At 43.6% G+C, this 25,499-nt stretch overlaps 1 protein-coding gene across 2 annotated transcripts in view; it reads left to right on the forward strand.

Moving 5' to 3' along the window:
• Positions 1–25,499, forward strand: part of plxnb3 (plexin B3) — a 72,070-nt gene that overhangs the window by 29,787 nt on the left and 16,784 nt on the right. For both annotated transcript variants that reach the window (XM_041946211.1, XM_041946212.1), the window contains exons 3-7: positions 17,304–17,732; positions 18,243–18,975; positions 21,226–21,405; positions 23,839–23,967; positions 24,080–24,180. In XM_041946211.1, the coding sequence (XP_041802145.1) occupies positions 17,320–17,732; positions 18,243–18,975; positions 21,226–21,405; positions 23,839–23,967; positions 24,080–24,180 (1,556 nt within the window). In that variant the 5' untranslated portion in view covers positions 17,304–17,319. The remainder of the gene's footprint in view (positions 1–17,303; positions 17,733–18,242; positions 18,976–21,225; positions 21,406–23,838; positions 23,968–24,079; positions 24,181–25,499) is intronic.

A 25,499-nucleotide genomic window follows, 5' to 3' on the forward strand; every position in this document is an offset into this window, starting at 1 on the left:
CTCTCTGTCTGAATGCCTCTCGCCCTCTCTCTCTCAGAACAATGTGTCGTTCACAATAATGGGATTACAGCCATCCAGCCGGCTGCTCGCTCGCCCTCCCTCTCCCTCCTGTCATCCCCCACCCTCTCTCTCTCTCGCTCTCCATCTCTCTGTCAGTAGTCGTTCGTCCCCTCTCTCTCTCTCTCTCGCCCAGTGTGCAGGTTCTTTCAGTTTGTCATTTTTTGAAGGAATGAAAGAAAGACGGACTGTTTCCTGAATGAAGTAAGTCTCTCTCTCTCTCTCTCATGTGTGGTGCATGTCTCTCTCTCTTAGTGATGAGGCTTTGATTGACAGCTGACTCTCATTAATTGCGCTGTGATTTAATTTGCGGAGCTGGAATTAGCTCAGTGGTAGAGAGACATTTACTGACTGTGTCTCTCTTTCTGTGAATAAGTTCGCTCCCAGGGAAAAAAGACGCTTCAGTTTCCTGCAGCACAGAAACGTCTCGCTGCTGCTCGGCTGCTGACAGGCTGGTTTTTACTCTGAAAAATGAAATGTGTCTGCTGGGTTTAAGATCATCAGATTGTATTGATCCTGCGCCACACAGACATCTGTGAAGTGCAACATCTTTACTAATACCAGCGACGTCTTCAGTGTGACATAAGACACTTTATGTCAAACATGCTCCAAATACAAGAAGGAGAAGAAACAATACGAACCATAAATGTCTGCTGATAATAAGGAGCTTCTACTTCTTAGAAGAGAGAAAAGAAATGCACAGTGAGGCAAATCAGAGTTATAATTGCTTCAAATTACATGACTGGAAGAATAGTTCCTCTAATGTAATGTGCAATTATGTCTTTCATATAATCAGTAACTTGTCTAATTGTATCTGGAAGGTTTACCTTTGAAGGAGTTTAGCCTTCTTTTACTGAAGTAAAATATCTGCATTCATTGTTTTACTTAAGTATAAAAGCATTCACAGCAAAATGAAGTTAAAATTCCAGCAAGTAAGTAATTTTCCAGCCTAGAATGGAGGAACGAGCTCCTCATCGACATCAAACCTGCTCAGACTGAAAACTCACCTGTTCAGACTGCACCTTGGCCCATAAAAAAAAAAAATCCTGTTTGAGCATATTTAATGAATTTTAATGTACTTGCATCCATATTTATCCACATGTTAGAGTGTGCCACTCTGGATAATCAGCCAAACATTGGTTTGTTATCATCGCAACATTAACGTGGAGCTTTGTCCGCTTTATTCAGACTGTTGTGTTGCTTCATCTGTAATAAATAATTTGTTAGATCATCGTGTTTTAATTGGAAATCGTTATTGGTGGAGTAGAAGGATGAAGTAACTATTAATAGATACTTAGAAAAGTACATGAACATTGTAGTAAAGCCCTTCAGTAAATGTACATAGTTACTGTCCATCTCTGAAGGTCTCAAAGGTCACGTTTTTTATTTCATGTGTTTATTTTAGCTTCATTAGCTCAGTTACAGTGAAGATGCAGCAAACAGAGAGGTCCTAACACGTAACTGGCTGCAGTCAACCTGGGACGTTGTGGTTATTGTGTTTTAGCCCTCGGCCAGTCAAACATTTTATAGAACGTAACCATAAATAAGGGGAGCTGAAAACTGAAATCCCTGCCCTAAAACAAAAAGAGAAATTCTCTTTAATAATCTGGGAAATAAATCCCTGGATTAAATCTGAGGTTACAGTTTTGGTGTTCTCCCAGACTCAGATCTGAGATTCAAGTCCCACATCACCTAAATGCCTTCACACTCTACCTACAGATGTCAGGGAAGCAGCTACAAACTGATCTCTTCACTTTAACTACCTCTGACCTCCTGACACACGTCTGAAACTTCTTCGTAAATGTTGTATGTTACTCTGAAGGAAGCCTTCAGAGAGCTGCCGGCAGCCATCCTGTCGTGGCACTGTCAGACTTTACTGCTTAGTGTTGAACAGAGGATTTGATTTACATAAAGTGATTCATGGAGCACAAGTTTCTTCTGTTTTTAAGAAGTGTCAGTGTGTTGCTGGAGCAGCTGATCACAGGCCAGCAGGTGAGGAGACGTCAGGTTGTGGCAGTGGGTCGGACAAACACACAGTGCATGAAACAAGCGTCTGCACATTGGTTGACCTTCATGGATGGACTGGTATCACATGGACCCTCATGGCCCTGCATGACCTGGCCTTAAGACCCTGAACATAGTGACACTTTCCGAGTTCACGTCATCTCTGAGCTGTGAACACAGACAATTACCACAAATAATTTCCATAACGTTCAGTGTTGCTCTCTGCAGTCCTGCAGACTTCAACACGTTTTTTTCAAACAGTGGACAAGAGGGTGAAATCCAGCTGTTGGACAGTGATGGAAAGTAACTAAGTACCTTTACTCAAGTACTGTGCAATTTTCAGGTACTGAATATTTCAGTTTCATGTTATTTTCTACTTATACTGATCTATATTTATCTATGAACTTTACTTACTTTTAAACTAATCTAATAAAAGCAACAAATTAATGAAGACATTTCATTTTAAGATAAAAATTCACAAACCAACAATACCCAACAGTATATATAAAGTATGTATAAAAGGACTCCTCCCTCTCTTTCATCAACTCTGTGGTGGTTAAACTTCAGCCCCCCTCCCCTCTCTCTCTCTGTTATTACAGTTTTTCTGTCGTTTATTGCCCCCACCCCTCCTCCTCCTCCTCCTCCTCCTCCTCTTCTTCAAAGCCTTGTTTTAATCTTGTAAAAATTCTGTTCTCATAAACACATTATGGAGCTCATTCACGCCTGTTAAACTGCTGAAAGAACCAGAGAGAGAGACAGGAAGCTGTATTTGTTTCCTCCTCTTTCTCCGCGACACGCCGTCTCCACCCTGATGCAGAAAAATGTGAAATCTTCTCTTCTTCTTTTGTGTTTCCGCTGACGTGTCCTTGTCATCTTCACGCCGGATTTTCTTGTGTCACTGATGATGCTTAGAGGTCGACTTCCTGTTCGACTGTAATCTTAATGCTTCAGTCCATTTGTTGTCTTTGACTCGTCTTTGTGTTTGTTGTCATGACAACTGAATCAGAACCAAACGTGTGATTTAATGGCGGGCCTCAGTGCAGCAACTCAGGAGTTGCTACCAGCAGCAGTTATGAGTCTTGAAAAATGAGAAGATGATGTAGCTCCAGGTGGGTCTCTTAGGCTGGTCTCAGGTGAGGCTCAGGCTTTGTCCTGAACGTGGTGTTGCCTGCACTCACTCATTTTAAGGCAAGCTTTTCAGCACAGCTCCTCTCAACATTAAGGCAATGCAGTGCTTTACATAGGACTTAAAAAGGAAAGAAGAAATGAAATAAACAAAATAAGAAAAGACACCCCGGCAGGAAAAACCTGCGTGCAGAAAGAGAAAAAGCAGCGCTCTCCCTTCATTCATTACCACCACTGAAGTGCCCTTGAGCAAGGCCCGCAACCCCAACTGCTGCAGTGGAGCTTAGAGTCGGAGCAGATCTGCAGTCTCTGGGAGCTTGTTTCAGATATCATAAAAACTGAATGCTGCTTCTCCAGGTTTAGCTTGGACTCTGGGGAGAGTAGACCTGATCCAGGCCATCTGAGAGGTCTCGACGATTCATAGTGGAGCAGCATTTCAGAAATAAACCATTCAGTGCTTCATAAACCAACAGTAGGATTTTAAATTCTATTTTGCAGAATTGTCCAATGTCCGAGGAAAGAGTTGGACAAACACCTGGTCCTCAGCTGGGATCAGTCCAGGAGGGGGATGAATAGCCTGGGGGTCAGAATCTGACCTGAACCAGGGTCTGGTCCCTACAGACCCCTGCTAGCAGAGAGGGGAGGATATTCCAGTGTGATGGTTGGTAGGATTGGCTGATATGTAATTTATATGCAATGAAGTACATAATATAAAGTGTGAGATGTGTGGACACTGATTATTCATGATGTACAAAAATTCTTCCTGATATTGTAGCTCTCATCAATTGCTGTGAACATGTGAACGGTCAATTGATCAGCTGCTGAGCTGAATCAGATCCTGAACTTCTCTTCATCCGTTAAATATGTGGTCTTCACTGATTGTTTCCCCCTGAAGCTGAATAAGACTAATATGACATTTCATTGAAGTGTAGGCGCTTATAATAAAGAGCACCTGCAAGCTGGTGTAGGAACCACGTCCACTATACAGCACTAAGGGAAACCTTGAATTTTGTCCTCCCTGAGAAGGACAAAAGTACTCTGCTCCAGTAATGCAAAAATTACTTCCTAGACTGTGCACACGCACACGTGCACGGAAACTCAGAACTAAGACAAAGGAAACACCAGACAAACTTCACAGCAAAACAGAATTCTTTGTGTCACTTCTACGTCATTTTAATCACAAGATTTTTGATATTTTTATATGTTATTACATTAAGTGAAATCATGACATGGAATTACATGTACAGTGATAGTAGACTTATACATATACATACACCTGCAGTGAGCTGTGTTTAATACAGTGAGGTGTGTTTAATACAGTGAGCTGTGTTTAATACAGTGAGCTGTGTTTAATACAGTGAGGTGTGTTAAATGCAGCGAGTTGTGTTTAATACAGTGAGCTGTGTTTAATGCAGTGAGGTGTGTTTAATACAGTGAGCTGTGTTTAATACAGTGAGGTGTGTTTAATACAGTGAGGTGTGTTAATACAGTGAGCTGTGTTTAATGCAGTGAGCTGTGTTTATACAGTGAGGCCTGTTTAATGCAGTGAGCTGTGTTTAATGCAGTGAGCTGTGTTTATACAGTGAGGCCTGTTTAATACAGTGAGTTGTGTTTAATACAGTGAGTTGTGTTTAATACAGTGAGGCCTGTTTAATGCAGTGAGCTGTGTTTAATGCAGTGAGCTGTGTTTAATACAGTGAGCTGTGTTTAATGCAGTGAGCTGTGTTTAATGCAGTGAGCTGTGTTTAATACAGTGAGCTGTGTTTAATGCAGTGAGCTGTGTTTAATACAGTGAGTTGTGTTTAATGCAGTGAGCTGTGTTTAATGCAGTGAGCTGTGTTTAATGCAGTGAGCTGTGTTTAATGCAGTGAGCTGTGTTTAATACAGTGAGCTGTGTTTAATACAGTGAGGCCTGTTTAATGCAGTGAGCTGCGTTTAATACAGTGAGCTGCGTTTAATACAGTGAGGTATGTTTAATGCAGTGAGCTGTGTTTAATACAGTGAGCTGTGTTTAATGCAGTGAGCTGTGTTTAATGCAGTGAGTTGTGTTAATACAGTGAGCTGTGTTTAATACAGTGAGCTGTGTTTAATACAGTGAGGTGTGTTTAATGCAGTGAGCTGTGTTTAATACAGTGAGCTGTGTTTAATGCAGTGAGTTGTGTTTAATGCAGTGAGTTGTGTTAATACAGTGAGCTGTGTTTAATACAGTGAGTTGTGTTTAATGCAGTGAGTTGTGTTTAATGCAGTGAGCTGTGTTTAATGCAGTGAGTTGTGTTTAATGCAGTGAGCTGTGTTAAATGCAGTGAGCTGTGTTTAATATAGTGAGCTGTGTTTAATGCAGTGAGCTGTGTTTAATGCAGTGAGCTGTGTTTAATACAGTGAGGTGTGTTTAATACAGTGAGGTGTGTTTAATACAGTGAGCTGTGTTTAATACAGTGAGCTGTGTTTAATACAGTGAGGCCTGTTTAATGCAGTGAGCTGTGTTTAATACAGTGAGCTGTGTTTAATGCAGTGAGTTGTGTTAATACAGTGAGCTGTGTTTAATGCAGTGAGCTGTGTTTAATACAGTGAGCTGTGTTTAATGCAGTGAGTTGTGTTAATACAGTGAGCTGTGTTTAATACAGTGAGCTGCGTTTAATACAGTGAGCTGCGTTTAATACAGTGAGCTGTGTTTAATGCAGTGAGCTGTGTTTAATACAGTGAGCTGTGTTTAATGCAGTGAGTTGTGTTAATACAGTGAGCTGTGTTTAATACAGTGAGCTGGGTTTAATACAGTGAGCTGTGTTTAATGCAGTGAGCTGCGTTTAATGCAGTGAGCTGCGTTTAATGCAGTGAGCTGTGTTTAATGCAGAGAGCTGTGTTTAATACAGTGAGCTGTGTTTAATGCAGTGAGCTGTGTTTATACAGTGAGGCCTGTTTAATACAGTGAGTTGTGTTTAATACAGTGAGTTGTGTTTAATACAGTGAGGCCTGTTTAATGCAGTGAGCTGTGTTTAATGCAGTGAGCTGTGTTTAATGCAGTGAGCTGTGTTTAATGCAGTGAGCTGTGTTTAATACAGTGAGTTGTGTTTAATGCAGTGAGCTGTGTTTAATGCAGTGAGCTGTGTTTAATACAGTGAGCTGTGTTTAATACAGTGAGGCCTGTTTAATGCAGTGAGCTGCGTTTAATACAGTAAGCTGCGTTTAATACAGTGAGGTATGTTTAATGCAGTGAGCTGTGTTTAATACAGTGAGCTGTGTTTAATGCAGTGAGTTGTGTTAATACAGTGAGCTGTGTTTAATACAGTGAGCTGTGTTTAATGCAGTGAGTTGTGTTAATACAGTGAGCTGTGTTTAATACAGTGAGCTGTGTTTAATACAGTGAGCTGTGTTTAATACAGTGAGGTGTGTTTAATGCAGTGAGCTGTGTTTAATACAGTGAGCTGTGTTTAATGCAGTGAGTTGTGTTTAATGCAGTGAGTTGTGTTAATACAGTGAGCTGTGTTTAATACAGTGAGTTGTGTTTAATGCAGTGAGTTGTGTTTAATGCAGTGAGCTGTGTTTAATGCAGTGAGTTGTGTTTAATGCAGTGAGCTGTGTTAAATGCAGTGAGCTGTGTTTAATATAGTGAGCTGTGTTTAATGCAGTGAGCTGTGTTTAATGCAGTGAGCTGTGTTTAATACAGTGAGGTGTGTTTAATACAGTGAGGTGTGTTTAATACAGTGAGCTGTGTTTAATACAGTGAGCTGTGTTTAATACAGTGAGGCCTGTTTAATGCAGTGAGCTGTGTTTAATACAGTGAGCTGTGTTTAATGCAGTGAGTTGTGTTAATACAGTGAGCTGTGTTTAATGCAGTGAGCTGTGTTTAATACAGTGAGCTGTGTTTAATGCAGTGAGTTGTGTTAATACAGTGAGCTGTGTTTAATACAGTGAGCTGCGTTTAATACAGTGAGCTGCGTTTAATACAGTGAGCTGTGTTTAATGCAGTGAGCTGTGTTTAATACAGTGAGCTGTGTTTAATGCAGTGAGTTGTGTTAATACAGTGAGCTGTGTTTAATACAGTGAGCTGTGTTTAATACAGTGAGCTGTGTTTAATGCAGTGAGCTGCGTTTAATGCAGTGAGCTGCGTTTAATGCAGTGAGCTGTGTTTAATGCAGAGAGCTGTGTTTAATACAGTGAGCTGTGTTTAATACAGTGAGCTGTGTTTAATGCAGTGAGTTGTGTTTAATGCAGTGAGCTGTGTTTAATGCAGTGAGCTGCGTTTAATGCAGTGAGCTGTGTTTAATGCAGAGAGCTGTGTTTAATATAGTGAGGTGTGTTTAATGCAGAGAGCTGTGTTTAATACAGTGAGCTGTGTTTAATACAGTGAGCTGTGTTTAATACAGTGAGCTGGGTTTAATACAGTGAGCTGTGTTTAATACAGTGAGCTGTGTTTAATATAGTGAGCTGTGGGTGTCAGCGTGAGGAACCTGTGAGCAGAGGTGGAGGTAAATCCCATCATGTGATCTCCCACTGATCAAAACCACTTATACACTCTGTTAATTGGAGAGGAGGCTGAAGCAGTAATATATTCGTACACACACACGGGAACAGTGAAACAAGTGTGTGTGTGTTTGAAGGGAAAAGTGTGAACAAGCAGAGAGGTGATGGGCATTAATGATATTGATGCTAATTCCACCACTCTGTGTGCGTGTGTGTGTGTGCGTGCTTGTGTGTACATGCATGTGTGTGTGTGTTGTAGTATCAAAGTCTTGTAGTTATTAATATTTCATATTTGCAGCGATCAGTATTCAGTTTGTAGAGGTTTGGTTCAGATGAGCCTGCTGCTGCTGTAGAGCACTCCTGCACTAAAATACTGTAGAAACACTTACAGTATGGAAATAATAGTATACAGTATAGACACAGTGGAGTACAGTAGAGGAATTTGCAGTATAATAGAGACACCATCAGACCTGCTCCGTAATAGAGATGTCAATGTCCTACCGAAAACAAAGTCCAATAACAAGTAAGAAATCGTCAGTCATCTCCGAGCTATCTCGTCTGTCTGACCCTGCTAATACTTCTCTGCAGTCTGAAAGTTGCACTGCTTCATGTTAGATCTCAAGCTAAAAACACTTTCACTGTTCCTTAATTACCGCTGATCACAGGCTGGATCACAGGGGTTGCTGTTTTGTATAATGATATTTATGGGTGTAGATATGTGTCCCTTGGCTATTACCTGAGTCTAATTGTCAAATCTGGAAACATTTGTTGAGCTTTTATGTAAAACCAGCTTTGATTTTGTCAGTTTTGTCATTTTAAGTGGTTTCTTGTTGACATTAGCAACAAGTCAGATACAAAACTATTCATACAGTTTATTAGAATCCTTTGATTTCAGGCAGACAGACAGACAGACAGATCCACACAGAGATGTGACCAGGTGGTGACATTAAATGAAAGCAGGATTAAGGTGAAGTGTACCAGGGCAGCGTGAGTCGAGCAGCACAGTAATGAGTCTGAGAATTGACCAGTTCAGCGGCCTTTTGCAGGATGAAGCTGTGCTGGACCTGCTGCTGCAGACTGGACGCGGTTTCATTTTTACATGCTACACTTATCAGAACAAACATGTGAGAACACGTGAGAGACTTGCACATGTCTGCGCAGTTTATGAGCAGCAGTCATGTTGTGAAATATGATGCTGCTGCAAATCGGTTTCTCATTTCCTTCCAGAATGACCCATCAGTGCAGTTTTTGATGTGACACCATTGTGGTTCAGGTTCATCTTGGTGTTTCCACACAGTGTCGCCTTTTCACCGACAAATAATTGAAGACAGATCCGAGAACCTCTCTGGTTCTTACAGGTTCAGGTTACTGTATTGGAAAAGAGCCATCGGACGCTGCTGGTCTACTCTTCAGGCCTGACCTCCTCACTGAGAACAGAAGGATTTCCTAAAGATTTTATTGTTCATTTCAGTAAAAGTGTTGATGCTCAGAGATGTGGCATATAAAGCACGCAGACATATCGACTCTAGTTGCAGCTGCCTCTGTCCAAATGTAATAACTCCTTTAATTCCTCAGATTTTCCCATATTTTTAGACTCCTGCAGGGTGAACTGAGCCTCTGCATTTAATCTGCTGTGTGATCTGCCGTTATTCACTTATTATTCTGATCTTCTGTTCTGGATTAAACTGAGGAAAATCTCTAATTCTTCTTATTCTGATCTGATCCTCCTGTCAAACACAAAGCTCTGTGTGTGTTTACATCTGCTGTCAATACAAACTGGTTTTAATCCAGATTAAAGACAGAGACAGGAATAGCAGCTCTGCAGCCTCATCATCAATAAAACAAACCGGCATTAGCTGACAGTCGCTCTTTAAAACTCAGTCTGGGGAGAAAAGAGGAATTAGCTCCATTCAGCTCGGATCGGATCAGAACACAGCGGCCCAGAATCAAACAGAGTCCTGCTGCTGCAGGAAATAGTTCAGACCGAGACAAAGAAATCTGCTGAGGACGAAGGAAAGTCCTGCAGAGAGACAGACAGCAGGATCATTTTCAGATTAACATTCAACAAATCCATCCAACACGAGTCTTACTGTCAAACCTTTTTTCCACTGCAGGAGATTTTAAAGGACTGGTGCTGATGTTTTAGCTTCACTGTTGATCCAGCTGACTGTGCAGTGATCTCTGAAGGCTGGATCAGTGACAGGCTGCTGTTCATGGTGAACAGGAGCTGCTGCCCTACAGGGGCCTCGTTCATGCTCCCAGTTCTTTCTGATGTTGCTCTTCAACATCCTGCATCAGTGGGTCTGACTATATCCTGAAATCAATCTTTTCATGACAGGATGTGATCCTTTCACAGAGTGTTGTGGATGAAAAGTCATGAATAAGGCTCAGTATTTATAAAAGGTTGTATCTTTATCAGGTGACAAATCTGACTGTCGTAACTTTCATTAAGATCCCCAGAATGCACCAGGCCTTTTGTACCATCGTGTAAATGTTGGATGGAAGTTACAGGAGGGGAACATTTGTTTCTTGTATATGGGACAGAGAGCTGAAGCTGACAAGGAAACGTCCACATGTTTGTCTTCATGGGAAGGTTTCTGTTTCTGGCTGTCACTGTTGAATTTCACGTCACATCTGCTTGACCAATCAGGAGCCAGCTTTTTTCGTCCACATTTATAACTTCTTCTTCTTCTTCATTAGTGTCCAGAACACTTTTACCTCAGTGTCTTCCTCTGACTCCACCCTCAGAAAATTGAACCCAAATGATATCTTTTTACAGAAGAATGCCAATCCTGCTGCCACGCCCCTCCGTCTCCATGGTAACCCTATTAATAACAGAGGATGGTTGCTGGTGTTTGTGTTTAAACAGCTAATTTTGTCCCTGCGGCAACTAGCTGTGTCACCACGGCAACAAATTGACTTCCTGTGGGGACAATGATGATGATGATGATGAAGATGTGTGTACAGTCAGCTCTGTGACTCACAGACACACCAAAAAAGGCCTTTGTGGGAAATGACTTTCCTATTTTGTGACAACCGCTGACAACATTCACAATCCCACCGGGATTTAAAGTGTGTGTGTGTGTGTGTGCATGCATGCATGCATGCATGTGTGTGTGTGAGCGTGTGTGTGTGTGTGTGTGTCACACACCCTCGATGATATCAAGCCGTCCTCATCTCTCTGAGCAGAAAAATATTCATGAGCTCACCAGGGGAGTGTGTGTGTGTGTGTGTGTGTGTGTGAGTGCGTGTTTGTCAGTGTGTGTGTGTGTGTGTGTGTGTGTCTGTGTGTCTGTGTGTGTGTGTGTGTGTGTGTGTGTGTCTCTGTCTCTGTGTGTCTCTGTGTGTGTGTGTGTGTGTGTGTCTGTGTGTCTGTGTGTGTGTGTGTGTGTGAGTGCGTGTTTGTCAGTGTGTGTGTGTGTGTCTGTGTGTGTGTGTGTGTGTGTGTCTGTGTGTGTGTGTGTCTGTGTGTGTGTGTGAGTGAGTGTGTGAATAATAATAAAGCAGAACAGATGACAAAATAATCCTGAAGCGGAAAAAAGACAAAGAAGGTAAAGTAAGAAGAAGAAAAACAAAGAGAGAAAAAATAAGGAGGAGGAAACAAACAAACAGACAGAGATAGGTGGAAGTACTCACTGGAAGTACACAGCTTGCTGTATTACCGTACTGTGTGTACTGCATGTTGCACTGAGTGACAGACAGTACATCTGTAGTACTGGGCGTTAAAGGATCTAGTTCTCAGTCCCCTTGCCTTGTTGTCTTTCTTTCATAGTGCAGCTAAAGGGACTCTGGAAGGGCGTGAGATTTCACTCATTTTAACTCAGGTGACACTACAGGTGCAGGTGTTGCAACAGCTACATCTACACTCTGCTGCACGATCGAAACTAGTTAGTGTGACACTAAACCTGAGTCAGTGTTTGGTTGCACCACAGAAACATAAGGTTCATCTTAACTACTCTTGGGTAAAGTCCAAAATAACCAAAATATTGTTGCAGAATATGACGTTTTCATTTTCCATGACAGGAGTAGTTTGTGTACTATTACATGAGTACTTTCTGTACTTTTACAGGAGTAGTTTGTGGACTGTTAAGCCACTGCAGGTCTGTATAGACATGAACATTCAGCAGGACAAAGACTGAAGAGGAAGACTGAAGCCTCCTCAGGGGGCTGCCGGAGAGCTGAAGGGGAAGCAGAGATGCTGCAGGAGCTGAATCTCACTCCTCACAATCATAATTCAGGAAGTGCTAATAGCTAACTCAGCATGCTTTTAATGAAGGTTGGTAGACAAAATGTAAATAAACATAAAGCAGGTCTGTCATAGGCCTGCAGCATTAGAACAGCACTGTTGAGGAGCTTTTATGGAGTCTTGCGTTCCTGGTGGCTTTAACTGTTTCTGTCCTCATATTGGTTCCCTTATAGGTCCGTATGTTGGTGTTAGCATGTTAGCATCTATCAGATTAACAACAGTGTTTTTGACTTCCTGTATTTTCAAACAAACACATACACAGTGTAATATGTGCAGTAAAATGTAAAAACGAAGTGATCCACTTTAAAATACAAGGAGGTGATTTAACTGAGAGGAGGAGCCAGTTCACAGACTGACAGGCGGTCATTGTGTCTGCAGTCAATACTGAGGGGAAAATGACCCACAGACAGATGAAAACCAGTGAGCGGCAGCTGATGGTAACATCAGCTCCTCTCAGGTTTATTTCACTGTGAATGAAATATTTTGGATTGTTGGTTGAACAAAAGAAGAAACTATCAATGAGGCGTTTCTCATTGACGAAGTGCTGGATGCTAAATCCCTGATGAACAGAGGAGTGGTGGGAGCCACGCCCGGCTGCATCAGCACAGCGCTGGGTCGTGGGTCTGAAGGACACCTGACGTGGTGAGGTCAGTGTTCTGCTGCCTGGCTCAAAGGCTCCTCAGCAGAGAGAAAGTAGGACACACTGTGAGTGTGTGATGGTGAACACAGACTCTGAGGGAGAGTCCCCGAGAGTGAGGAAGAGGAGATGAACAAAGAGAAGAAATTTAACTACACACACACACACACACACACACACACACACACAGCTGTGTGTGTCGGATTCTGTCGTCTCTTTGAAGAGTGAGTGTGAGAGTCAGCAGCAAACCTCAGAGATAATATGGGGGTGGAGGTGTGTGTGTGTGTGTGTGTGTGTGTGTGCCTGAGGTAAGGCAGCCTGTAATCATGAGCTTGATGTGTTGAGAGCAGCCTGTCCTTCATTTACATACGGGGGGGAAGAAAGGGGGAGGTGGGGAGAGAGGGGGAGGGAGTGACAGGAAGAAAAGAGGAGTGAAGTACAAACTGCTGCGTTTTGCAAAGTAAACTGCTGAACGTTTCACTGTGGATACACCTGCAGCATCAGTCCGGTTACCATGGTTACCTGGAGGTTAATACGCCAACAGGGCTTTTCGCCAGGTCACGAGCTGAGGCGGCCGCTCTCAGTCTCAGTCCGGTTGGACCATCGAGGCTTAAACCTTCTTCTCACTGAGACAAAGTGTTGGCAGGTTAATTGAGATGCGGAGCCTGCAGAGGTGTTCCAGGTGTTAGATAACCTGAGACCGGCAGCAGTATGGCTGAAAGAGGCGAATGCGACGGCATGCGCTGCACTCATCTGTCCAGCTGACATTTCTGTTCCGCTAACGAGGCATCTTCTGTGGAGACAACACGCCGGGACAGACAGGCCCAGTGTTTTTCACACTAAGAAATAAATAACTCAGGAAAGTTGCCGATAGCTTTTGCTGAATTTACAAGATGGCCCAAATAATTAGAATTTGCTGTGGACTGTGTTTCACGAAGTTTATACAGTTTCTATTACATCATCTTTCACAAAATTGCGTGATTTTTTAAAGGAGTCTCGGGGACTTTAAATGTCTTCTTTCCTAGATTTGCAGACTACAGTGGTTTGTTGTTACAGCTTGTTTGAAACTTCAGCTTTCTTCGTGGCATCTTCACCCTCAGCAATCAGCAGCAGCCCAAACTGACCAGTCACAGCTCTCGTTGTCTGCATGCGGTCTTCCTGTAGCCTCGATGTGTTCCCTGTTTGATGCAAAGCCTGCTGGGTAGCCACAGTTAGTCGCGTGTTCAGACGACTAGTGACAAAGAAACGGGTTACAATTCATTTTTTAATGAAAGCCGGAAAAATGGAAGAAGAACATATTCTTGGTGTCATCCAGCAGCTGGTCACACGTGGCGTTTCATAGCTTTCTCACTCTGAGCGTGAACGCACAGTAACACAGAAGTAAAGATGAAGCATGCAGTTGAACTCCAGCGATTTTCCACCTCGCTGAGAGTTTCCAGGAGTTGCGGAGTTCTGCTGCATATGTTTTAAAGTGATATAAAACCTGTCATGTCTCAGTGGGAGCTGTGTGAAATGTCCTCAGGTGATGTCACTCGAGGCGGCGGCGGGTGAAGACGACGAGTTTGAAGCCGTCGCAGTCTGTCACCGTGCAGTCAGAAAGAAGCTGAGCTGAGCGGACCGCTGCGCCATGCGTTAGCCACTACTAGCATAACACATCCAACTGACAGAGAGAAAGTTGCATTGTGGGTAATGTATGCAGCAGGTTTTGACAAGGAAGATGTATGCAGTACTGTAGATGTAATGTATTGAAATTAAAGAGACAATATGTCTGCTTCTGCTGCATCGGTTTTCATCCTTTCTTGAAAACTGCCATCAACAAAGTTACAGGAGAGGTGTTAGAAATCTGTGGAGGACTCATTTATTGCAGAAGAAGAAGTCTGACCAACAAGTCATGTGACATTCTTCATCCAGAATGAACTACATGACGATGAAGTGATGTTCATGTTGCAGCAGGCAGATTTCAGATCAGCAGGGAGTGTTGGATCAACCTGAGCTCCAACAATGGATGTTTGACCTTTGACCTGTGCTCTGTTCTGTGTGGACACACCAGCTGCAACACATGACGCACACACACGCACACACATGCACACACGCACACACATGCACACACACGCACACACACACACACAAAATACAAAAGACTGAATGGGTGTGGCTTGTTCATCTTCAGAGTCCTTTGAGTCTGGAATAAAAACATTTATACTGGAGAGAGAGACAGACAGACAGACAGACAGACAGGCAGACAGACAGGCAGGCAGACAGGCAGGCAGACAGACAGGCAGACAGACAGACAGACAGGCAGACAGACAGACAGACAGGCAGACAGGCAGACAGGCAGGCAGACAGACAGGCAGACAGACAGACAGACAGGCAGGCAGCTGATCTGAATTCAGCAGTTGAAACATGAATTTATTTTCTCTCGCTGAGTCTTTTCCTCATTTTTGACTTTAACGCTCCGTCGCCTCCAGCTCTCTGTATAACCCCTCATACCCTCCCTCTGTACCCCCGTCTCTCTCTCTCCGTCTGTCTCTCTCCCTCTCTCTCTCTCTCTCTCTCTCTCTCTCTGTCTCTCTCCCCTCTTCTGTCCTTCTCATAACCTCTCTGTCTTTTTCTTTCCTCAACTTTAAACTCTCATTTTACCTTCTGACAGCCTACAACTGTCTGTCTCTCCCTGTTCAGCCCTATGAATTATAGATGAATCTGTCCCCCCCCCCCCCCCCCCCCAATCAGGCTGAAGGAGGAAGTTATTACCATACAGACAGACAGGCGGACAGACAGACCGACTGTGTGTGTGTGAGGATGTTCAGTATTACCATGGAAATGTTGAAGCATGATTGTGTTACACTGTGTGTGTGTGTGTCCTGAGGCCTCTCTGGGTGTTTCCCAGCATGCACTGGTGCAAGTTAAACAGCGAGTGCTCCTTCGGATTTTCAGTCTGAACCAACACGCAGCAGGAGGGAGAGAGGGTAGAGCGAGCATGAGTTAAACAGGGGAGAGAGAGAGATGAATGGTGTTTTGTGTTGGAGAGAAACTGTAAAAAAATCACTCAGAGCCTGTTTTTTAATGTGACTGCATCATAAGATCTGTTGTTTTGAGCCCGCAGTGCGCCCCCTATAGGCCTCACTGCTCATTACAGATGTAGGGGATATTAGCTCTCTTCAGTTTAATTAATCAGAAAATGGATCAGAATTATTGAGCTGGTCTGACCAGCTGTTAGCCGGCGGGCATGCCTCTGGTGGTTGAGCCTGGTTGAAACGTTGGTCAAAAAACATCATTATTAGCCAGAAAAGAATACAAATGGTGAAAAACGTCTGCACTATGATGTTGCACATCCAGCTTATATTTGGAGCTCCATCTTATCTCAATTCTAAATCTGTTTTTATTCTATTTGCATTTTGTTTTTTGCTTATATGTATTTATCTTTATCCAGTTCAGTAGTTTTTATGCACGTGTGTATCTATTTTTAAATGGTGTTTTTTCTTACCTACATCATGTCAGCTTAGTGTAAATGATGTGTTTTGTGATGTGTGAATTGGTGCTGCAACACTTTCTTTTAGGGGCTCATTACAGCACTCCATCTGTCTATCTATGACAATCCAGTTTGTCAGCCCACCTAAGATCATTTTTACAGACATAATCCGTCCTAAAACAGGGCGGAAAATTGCCCAATCTGGCAACTGGTAAAATTTTCTGCCCCAGATCCATTTAGTCAGAGTGCCGTGTCAACCAATCAGGGGCCGATTTTTGTGGGAATAACAATTCATAATATGATTATTACAATTTATACACACACAACACAACAATCATAACAACGATTTCTCTTAAGTGGAGCTGCAGGAGGCGTGGTGCCCTTAATGGACCAGCAGGCAGGTCAAGCCAGAGCCTGGACTCTGTCGAACAGGATTATTGGAGTCTGAACAGCAGTGGAGCTAAACACAGCTGAACCGGAGTCAGAGGAAAGATCAAGGAGCTATTGAAAGGGTTCATCCTGTGGAGAGCAGGAGGGAGATCAGCAGGACAATCTGAATTCAGTGACTTTTGACAGTGATGACGGGACGAGAGAGCGGAAAGAAACCAGTTTGACACCAGTTTAAAACCCCAGTCAGTCTCCACTCTGTCATAAACCAAACCACTGGAGGTTTAAGTCAGCTCACTGTGTTGCCGTGGATACGGGTGTGTTGCCATGGCGACATTACTACAGGCAACTACAGTTTGACCGTCAGATGAAAAGTGTGAGGCAGCAAAATATTTTATTAATAAGTTCAGAGAGAAAGAGAACGAGCACAGAGACTCCGAGAGAAGGAGTTTCACTTGCTCAGGTGGATTTCAGGATGTGAACCGAAGACGATGTCCCTCGAGTTTACCTGACGGTCACAGTTCAGCTCCACTCTGAAAACTGGATCACAGAACCAGACACCAAACATTTAGCCGAGAGTGAGCCGGCATTAAGCTTAGACTGAGACTTGATGATCACTGATGACTGTTGGATATTCAGTGTGTGCAGTTGTTTGTGTTTTACTGCTTTATTTGTTCTATTTTACTGTGTATTTCCTGTTTATTTGTGCAGCTCTGCATGAAGCGACGCACAGACCACAGTGTTTATAGCCTCGGCTGATTCGTCCCTCGCTCTGGTTGTGTTTTGCTGGTTTATTGGTCTTGGTTTACTGGTTTATTGGCAAACCCGAGCACCTGCTTGCTCGCTGTGTGAATGAGCACTGAGAGGCAGATGCAGTGATACTAAGTTTTAATTTCTCTCTCTCTCACCTGTGGCAGGTAAAGAGGAGCTGCCATGTTGGCCTCCTCCATCCCTCCGTCACTCCTCATCCTCCTCCCCTTCCTCCTTCCCCCTCCCTGTCACCCGGCCGATATCATTGTGACCTCTGACCCCTCCGTGCGATGGGTGGAGCTGCATGGTGCGCCCCTCTCTCACCTGGTGCTGGACCCGGGGACAGGTCGTCTTTATGTGGGCGGGGTCGACCACCTCTACCAGCTGACCTCTGACCTGGAGGTGATGTCACACGTGAAAACCGGCCCTCACCTGGACTCCCCGGACTGCCTCCCGCCGATCGTGCCCCATGACTGCCCCTCAGCCACGCCCACTCACAACCACAACAAACTGCTGCTGATGGAGGCGGGGCAGGGGGCGGAGCCAGGGAGCCTGATCGTCTGTGGTTCACTCTATCAGGGCATCTGCGACAAGAGGTAACTGTCTCCCATCATGGAGTCATCAGTTTGAAGCTGTCTGTGCTCACGTCACGTTAGATTTCCTCTTACTGTCCAGGTGTTTGTACCTGTGTGGTCTGTTACCTCACATGGATATGATGCCAAAGCACACGATTAAAATTCACAGGAAATCTAATCAGGGCCCTGCTCCTCTTCAAACATAGTTCATCTAATCCGCTAACGTGGTGTTTGAAGTGATCCTGCTATCAATAAGAAACACTTTGTTTACAGATTATCAGGTCCAGATAGAGTTTAATCCATCTCGGCCAAAAACTGAAGAATCCGAATTTGTGTCATTTAACGAAGCTAACGAACTTATCCATGTTTGAAGGACAGAGGCCTCCTTGATTTTTAATCGTCATTCATTTTGTCGCCTGTTTTGAAGAGAAGCGCTCAGGATTGTTCAGGAAAACTCATGATAGCATCATGTTAGCCTGGATTAGCCAAAACACATACGAACAGCTGATTTCTTCTTCTCTGCTCCTGCAGGAGTGTGACCAACATTTCTCAGCTCATCTATCAGACCTCCAACCCCGTCGACACGCAGTACGTCGCTGCAAATGACCCTCGAGTCTCCACCGTCGGCCTGGTGATAACCACAGAGAACAAACAGGAGGGGGGCGGGACTGGTGGCGTCATGCGTCTGATGCTGGTTGGTCGAGGCTACACCAGTAAAGGTCCTGGTGATATCCCACCAATCACGACACGGCGTCTGTTCCCAGTGGTCCCGCCTCGCCGTGCCTTCTCTCAGGAGGAGGAGCTAGGGAAACTCGTCGTAGGAAGTTACTCGGAGTACAACAACCACTTCGTGAAGGCCGTTGCCCATGGCAACCATGTGTACTTCCTGTTCTCTCGCCGAGACATGTGGCACAAGAAGGAGTACCGGACCTACGCTTCCCGGCTCTGCATCTCTGACCGCAGCTTCTACTCGTACGTGGAGGTGCCGCTGCTGTGTCACGGCGGGTACAACCTGGCTCAGGCAGCGTGGTTGGGCAACCACTCAGGTGAACCTGCCCTCTTCGTCATCATGGCAGCGGGACAAGCGTCCACACCTGTAGCAACCAGTCGCTCAGCGCTGTGTGTTTATGGGATGGCGAAGCTAGACGCTATGCTGCTGAGAGCGCAGGAAGTGTGCTATACAGAAGGAGGGCGAGGCAGCAGCGGGCAAGAAGAGGCCTACATTGAATATGCTGTGTCATCAAAATGTCTGAAACTCCCCAAGGTAAAAACACACACACACACACACACGCACACACGCACACATTCCTTGCATGAGTGTTTAGACCAACCTACGGGGCTGAAAAATGAAGCCAACCTGGAAGTGTCAAGTTCTGCAGTTCCTCTAATGACCACTTGAGCGTGGCTCCACAAGCGAGTCAATCCCTATAGACCCCCATATTAAAATGCCCAACTTTACAGCAGAAATAAACATTTTTGGAGACTGATACAAAAATGGTTTTGGTATCTGAAGCTGATTTCCTTGTTGTACAGGGGTGATTTTTTATATGACTCACTCATTTAAATTAATGATTTAGCAACTTAAAGTTCAGTGTTGCTGACACTGAGCTTCACAATGACTCTTTTACGGTAGTTACTCTCATAAAACAGCACATATGCACTTGCTTGTTAACGTTTGGCTAGCGAGCTACATCAAATCTGTACTCTCTGACAAGTTTTGCAACGTTCATAGTGTTCATTGGGTCTGTCCTTTTCCTCTTAAAATACCATAAATTCAGCCGTTGTCTCATGTTTCACAGATAATTTCCCTTTCAAGAGACTGAACGGTCCCTTAAAGTTTTCTAAGGATCTTCTAGCAATGCATAAGGGAATACGTAGTTAGACTTTTCCCTTACAACTGCCTCAGGAAATCCTCATGGTGATTTTATACTAAGAAGTTTTTGAAGGCATTCTTGATGAAACTTTAAGAACAATCTTAGCTGAAGTGTTGTATGCAGCCACAGGCTGGAGGTCCAGGTGAGTTCATGACGAGGCAGAGGACAACAAAGCAAGTCATCCGTGGTCGGTGTGTGTCAGTGTGTCTGTATTTTAGCCACTACATATTCTGAGCATATCAAACTGCTCTGTTGCTGGATGTGGCACTCACACAGAAGGAGCTGTTCCCAGCATGCACTGGGGTGAAGGGCAGGGCCACAGGGGTCACAGGGTCAGCTGTACAGTCTCCATGCTACGAGAACACAAAGATCCTTTTCTTTCCTCTCAAATGAAAACAGGAAGTTGTAACAGTTGGCGCAGGACAAATTAATATCACATATATTTATATACTGTTTTCATGTACATCATGTTTTTTGTCAGTATTGATTACATCATTATTAATGGGAGTTGATAGACGATCACACAAGCAGGGTTTCAATCCACCACCGTAACACCATTATCAGGAGCTGCTTCATCGAGGTGGCGCCAGATCTCCAGTCAGAAAACCATTCTGCCACTAAGGAAGAAGAAGAGCGCCAGTGAGCCTAAAGCTGTGAAAAAATGTTGAGAGAACGAACGAAATATGACATTGACTCAGAGTGGAAACAGCTGATCAGTCACGTGAGTTAAATGCTCAGAACCTTACGTGAACATAATGGTGAAATTCAGGAAGTTTTTTCAAACTTTCCTGATGTGATACTTCAAAATGCAAGGAAAAATGCATTGATGTGAACAAAGCTACTGATTGGTCACTGCACTCTCAGTCAGCAGTCAACTGGGACATCTGATGACATCACAGGTTACATATGATGACATCACAGATTAGCATCTGGTTTGGTAAGAACCTGTCAGTGGTCACATCTGTCTCACTCCTGACCTTAATACTCTGTGTGTGTGTGTGTGTGTGTGTGTGTGTGTGTGTGTGTGTGTGTGTGTGTGTGTGGATTAGAGCTGTTATCTTCAGCATCTGGATTTATCATCAGGCAGCTGTCACTCAAACACACAGAGGTACACACAGCTGGTATGACTGATCTGACCCACATAATGTAACACACAAACACACACACACACACACACACACACACACAACAACCTCCTCTAGTCCTCCTCTACATGCAGTAATATTCCTGTATTCCACGCAAAACAGCTCCATAAAGATATGGGTTTCCTTGTTCGGTGTGGAAGGAAACAGAGTCCTGAACAGCACAGGACAGAGTCCTGAACCTCATCCAGCACAGAGCCCGCCCTGCCCACCATCATCACTGCTGGACCTGTGATGTTCAACACGCCTGACACTAGCAGAGTGGAGGCTGTTAGAGCAGCACGTTAACCAACATGTTATCACGGTTACATGTTACACTGTTACATATGTTCAGGTGTCCACACACTTTTGGACATGTAGTATATTTTGTGTCATTCCCGACATAAAATACAAGCTAGCACAGCACAAGCTAAGATAGTACAAGCTAGCACAAGCTAGCTTAGCTTCATTTAGCATTAAATCTGTCTCTCTGTCTCTCTCTCTCCATTCATGTATCAGGACTCTCTCTCAGAGTACCCCTGTGGGGGAGAACACACCCCAAACCCCATTGCCAGTGCTGTGCCACTCCCAGCCACGCCCACCTTCACCTCGACCACCCAGCTGACAGCTGTCACCACGGCAACAGAGGCGGGACACACCATCGCTTTCCTGGGAGACAGAGAGGGACGACTGCACAAGGTGACCGCACAGTATAAACTCTGTGTATTTGTACATGAACACAGTGTACACTCTGTGTATGTGTACTATGTGTACTGCACTACATACAGCACACATTAACAAATTTAGAGAAACTTCAACGTTTCTTTGAACCTTCTGGAGAATCTGATAACGCTGATGACTGAGATGCAGGTGAAGAGGAGAAACAGTACAAGGAGTTAAATCAAACAGACCATGAAAACGATAATGTGCAGTGAACACGCTGACAGACTTGCTGCATAAAAACGAATGAAGTACAGCGCTGATGGTCTGAATGAGACCCTGTGGGAGTTTTAGGCTGCTGTCCAGTCCACAGAGGCAGGTGGGAGTACAGCGCTGTCAGCCCCAGGAGTCTGAGGGCTGATATTAATCGTTATTTAACTCACTTTATGTCCTGACTGACACCAGATTCAGGACCAGCAATGTGCTATTTAAAGCCAAGCTTAACAGGCCCAGCAGTGAAGATACAAGCCTCTACCTGTCGGAACAAACACTGACTGTAGTAGATAGGTGTTCCCCTTGTTTAAAGGGTTTATGCTAAGATAAGATAGGTGTTTCTCTCGTTAAAAGTCTTTATACCAAGCTAAGATAGCTGCCCCCCTCTGTTTAAAGAGTTTATGCTAAGATGAGATAGCTGGTTACCCTGTTTCCAGTCTTGATGATAAGCTAAGGTAGCTGTCTCCCCAGTTTAAAGTACTTTTACAAACATAAGCTAGCTGTTCCCCAAGTTTAATGCTTATGCTAAGACAAAGTAGCGGTTCCCCTGTTTAAAGCCTTTATGCCAAGCTAAGATAGTTGTTTCCCCCTGTTTCCAGTCTTTATGCTAAGCTAAGATAGTTGTTTCCCCCTGTTTCCAGTCTTTATGCTAAGCTAAGATAGTTGTTTCCCCTGTTTCCAGTCTTTATGCTAAGCTAAGATAGTTGTTTCCCCTGTTTCCAGTCTTTATGCTAAGCTAAGATAGGTGTTTTACCTGTTTCCCTTTAAGATGTGATGGGATGTTACATTTCATTGTCAAATTACTAATTATTGAGATTTGTTGTCATTCTTAGCGAATCAGTTCTGTGTTTAAGCTTCTTTCATCGCTCTGAGTCAGTGTGAACATCCTCCCACTTCAGAGACCAGCACACCAGGCTGTGGTTCAACTGGTTCTGCTGGTTCTACTGGACAGCTTCAGTTTAACCACTATACACTTTGTGTTTAGTTTTTGCTCTCCTGAAGGAAGAAATCAGCTGTTTGCAGTTTGTGTTCGAACACACACACAACTGCACAACACAACTCATTTACATCACACACACACACACACACACACGCACACACACACACACAAACACACAGATTGAGCAGAAGCATTTAGCCTGCGGCACACAAAACATACACACACTTACACAATGATACACTGAGTCTGTGTGTGTGTGTGTGTGTGTATTTGCGTGCGCGTCTGTGTCAGTGTGTGTGTGATGACTAACAGCCGTTTAGCTCAGGGGTTTTTAGTGGTGGTGGGGGGTGTCAGCAGGGAGCGTGCTCAGACTCTTGTCGTTGATTGGTTATTGGTCCCCCAGGTGCACTCTGGGTAAGGATCCAGCAGGACACCCCTGCAACATTTACTGTGTGTGTGTGTGTGTGTGTGTTAATGAGGTCTAATCCTGCCTCAGAGCCTCAATGAGATAAACAGCAGAGCTTTGATTCTTCCTGTTAATATTTAAACACACACACACACACACACGCACACATGCACGAGCAGTGTAACACCATGCTAACAGTGGTGAGATGAGAACAGTGTCAGTGTTATGGTGTGTGTACTTTGTGTGTTCAGTTTCAGTCAGCCAGACACTGAAAGGTCAGCTGTGGTCTACACACCTGCGGTCAGGTACACAGAGAGACAGGCCTGACAGGTGACAGTGTGTGTGTGTGTGTGTGTGTGTGTGTGTGTGCGTGCGTGCGTGTGCGTGCGTGCATGCAAGCATGTGTGTGTCCACATCAGAATCAGATCACACCAGATACACCTGAATTCTTCCTTTGCCGTCTTTCAGCACTATGTCAGGAACAACAAACATCTGGATCAGGATCAGGATCTGGATCTGCACATCAATTATGTTCACACAAACTCACACGTGTTTTTTTTTATTTTGGCTTATTTGAGTTTCCAGCTTTCACGTCGTCATCTTATTTGAATGAGACTTGAGAGAAATAGTGCTGTTGGGGCAAAACATCTCCACCTGGTGGCAGGTTGTAGCTACAACAGCACTTCAAACACTCCCAAGTTCTTCTTCTGTGGTGTTTTTTAAGGTGACACATGTCATAACTGAAGCTTCTTTCCTCTCTCATGCTGTTCATGCTAAAATCTTAATTTTCGCTTTGTCCATGATCAAAAACAACTCACCTGTGTGTGTGTGTGTGTGTGTGTGTGTGTTGCAGGTGTTGGTGCGCTCTGATTGGTCAGGTGATCTGTATGGGAGTCTGTCGGTGAACAGCGGCAGTGGCGTCAGCGCTGACCTCCTATTGGACGACAGTCAGCGGCACATTTATGTTTTAACCAACAGCAGGGTGAGAGACAGTCTGTCCTCCTTTCTTTTTTGTTCTTGTCTTGTCAAAACTTAATTGAATCATAAAAATTAAAGCAAACTGACTTGTGATCCATCACCTGTCTGTCACTCAGCTGTCAAAGGTTCCTGTGTCATCATGTGAGAGACAGACAGACTGTCAGTCCTGTCTTGCTGTCAGAGACCCATACTGTGGCTGGTGTGTCCTGGAGGGAAGGTAGGTCTTTCTGTCTACCTGTCCACTTGTCTGTCTGATTGACTGATCGACTGTACTTACGTTTAAACTGACGGACCACAGACAGGAAGTTGTCTGGATAATTTTACAATCACATCATAGTCGGTAAAGTGATGACATCATCATATTAGAAAACAACATTTACATTTTAGGAACTTTTTGTTGACAAACTTTGATACACACTGTTACAACACAAATACACACTGTTACAACACAAATACACACTGTTACAGCACAGATACACACTGTTACAATACACACTGTTACAACGCAAATACACACTGTTACAGCACAGATACACACTGTTACAACACAAATACACACTGTTACAACACAAATACACACTGTTACAACACAAATACACACTGTTACAACACAAATACACACTGTTACAATACACACTGTTACAACATAAATACACACTGTTACAATACACACTGTTACAACACAAATACACACTGTTACAACACAAATACACACTGTTACAATACACACTGTTACAACACAAATACACACTGTTACAACACAAATACACACTGTTACAATACACACTGTTACAACACAAATACACACTGTTACAATACACACTGTTACAACACAAATACACACTGTTACAGCACAGATACACACTGTTACAACACAAATGCACACTGTTACAACACAAATACACACTGTTACAGCACAGATACACACTGTTACAACACAAATACACACTGTTACAACACAGATACACACTGTTACAACACAAATACACACTGTTACAGCACAGATACACACTGTTACAACACAAATACACACTGTTACAACACAGATACACACTGTTACAGCACAGATACACACTGTTACAACACAAATACACACTGTTACAGCACAGATACACACTGTTACAATACACACTGTTACAACACAAATACACACTGTTACAATACACACTGTTACAACACAAATACACACTGTTACAGCACAGATACACAGTTACAACACAAATACACACTGTTACAACACAAATACACACTGTTACAGCACAGATACACACTGTTACAACACAAATACACACTGTTACAACACAGATACACACTGTTACAACACAAATACACACTGTTACAACACAAATACACACTGTTACAGCACAGATACACACTGTTACAATACACACTGTTACAACACAAATACACACTGTTACAATACACACTGTTACAACACAAATACACACTGTTACAACACAGATACACACTGTTACAACACAAATACACACTGTTACAACACAAATACACACTGTTACAATACACACTGTTACAACA

Source organism: Chelmon rostratus, chromosome 10 (genome assembly GCF_017976325.1).
Source record: "Chelmon rostratus isolate fCheRos1 chromosome 10, fCheRos1.pri, whole genome shotgun sequence".
NCBI classification, from domain to species: domain Eukaryota; kingdom Metazoa; phylum Chordata; class Actinopteri; order Chaetodontiformes; family Chaetodontidae; genus Chelmon; species Chelmon rostratus.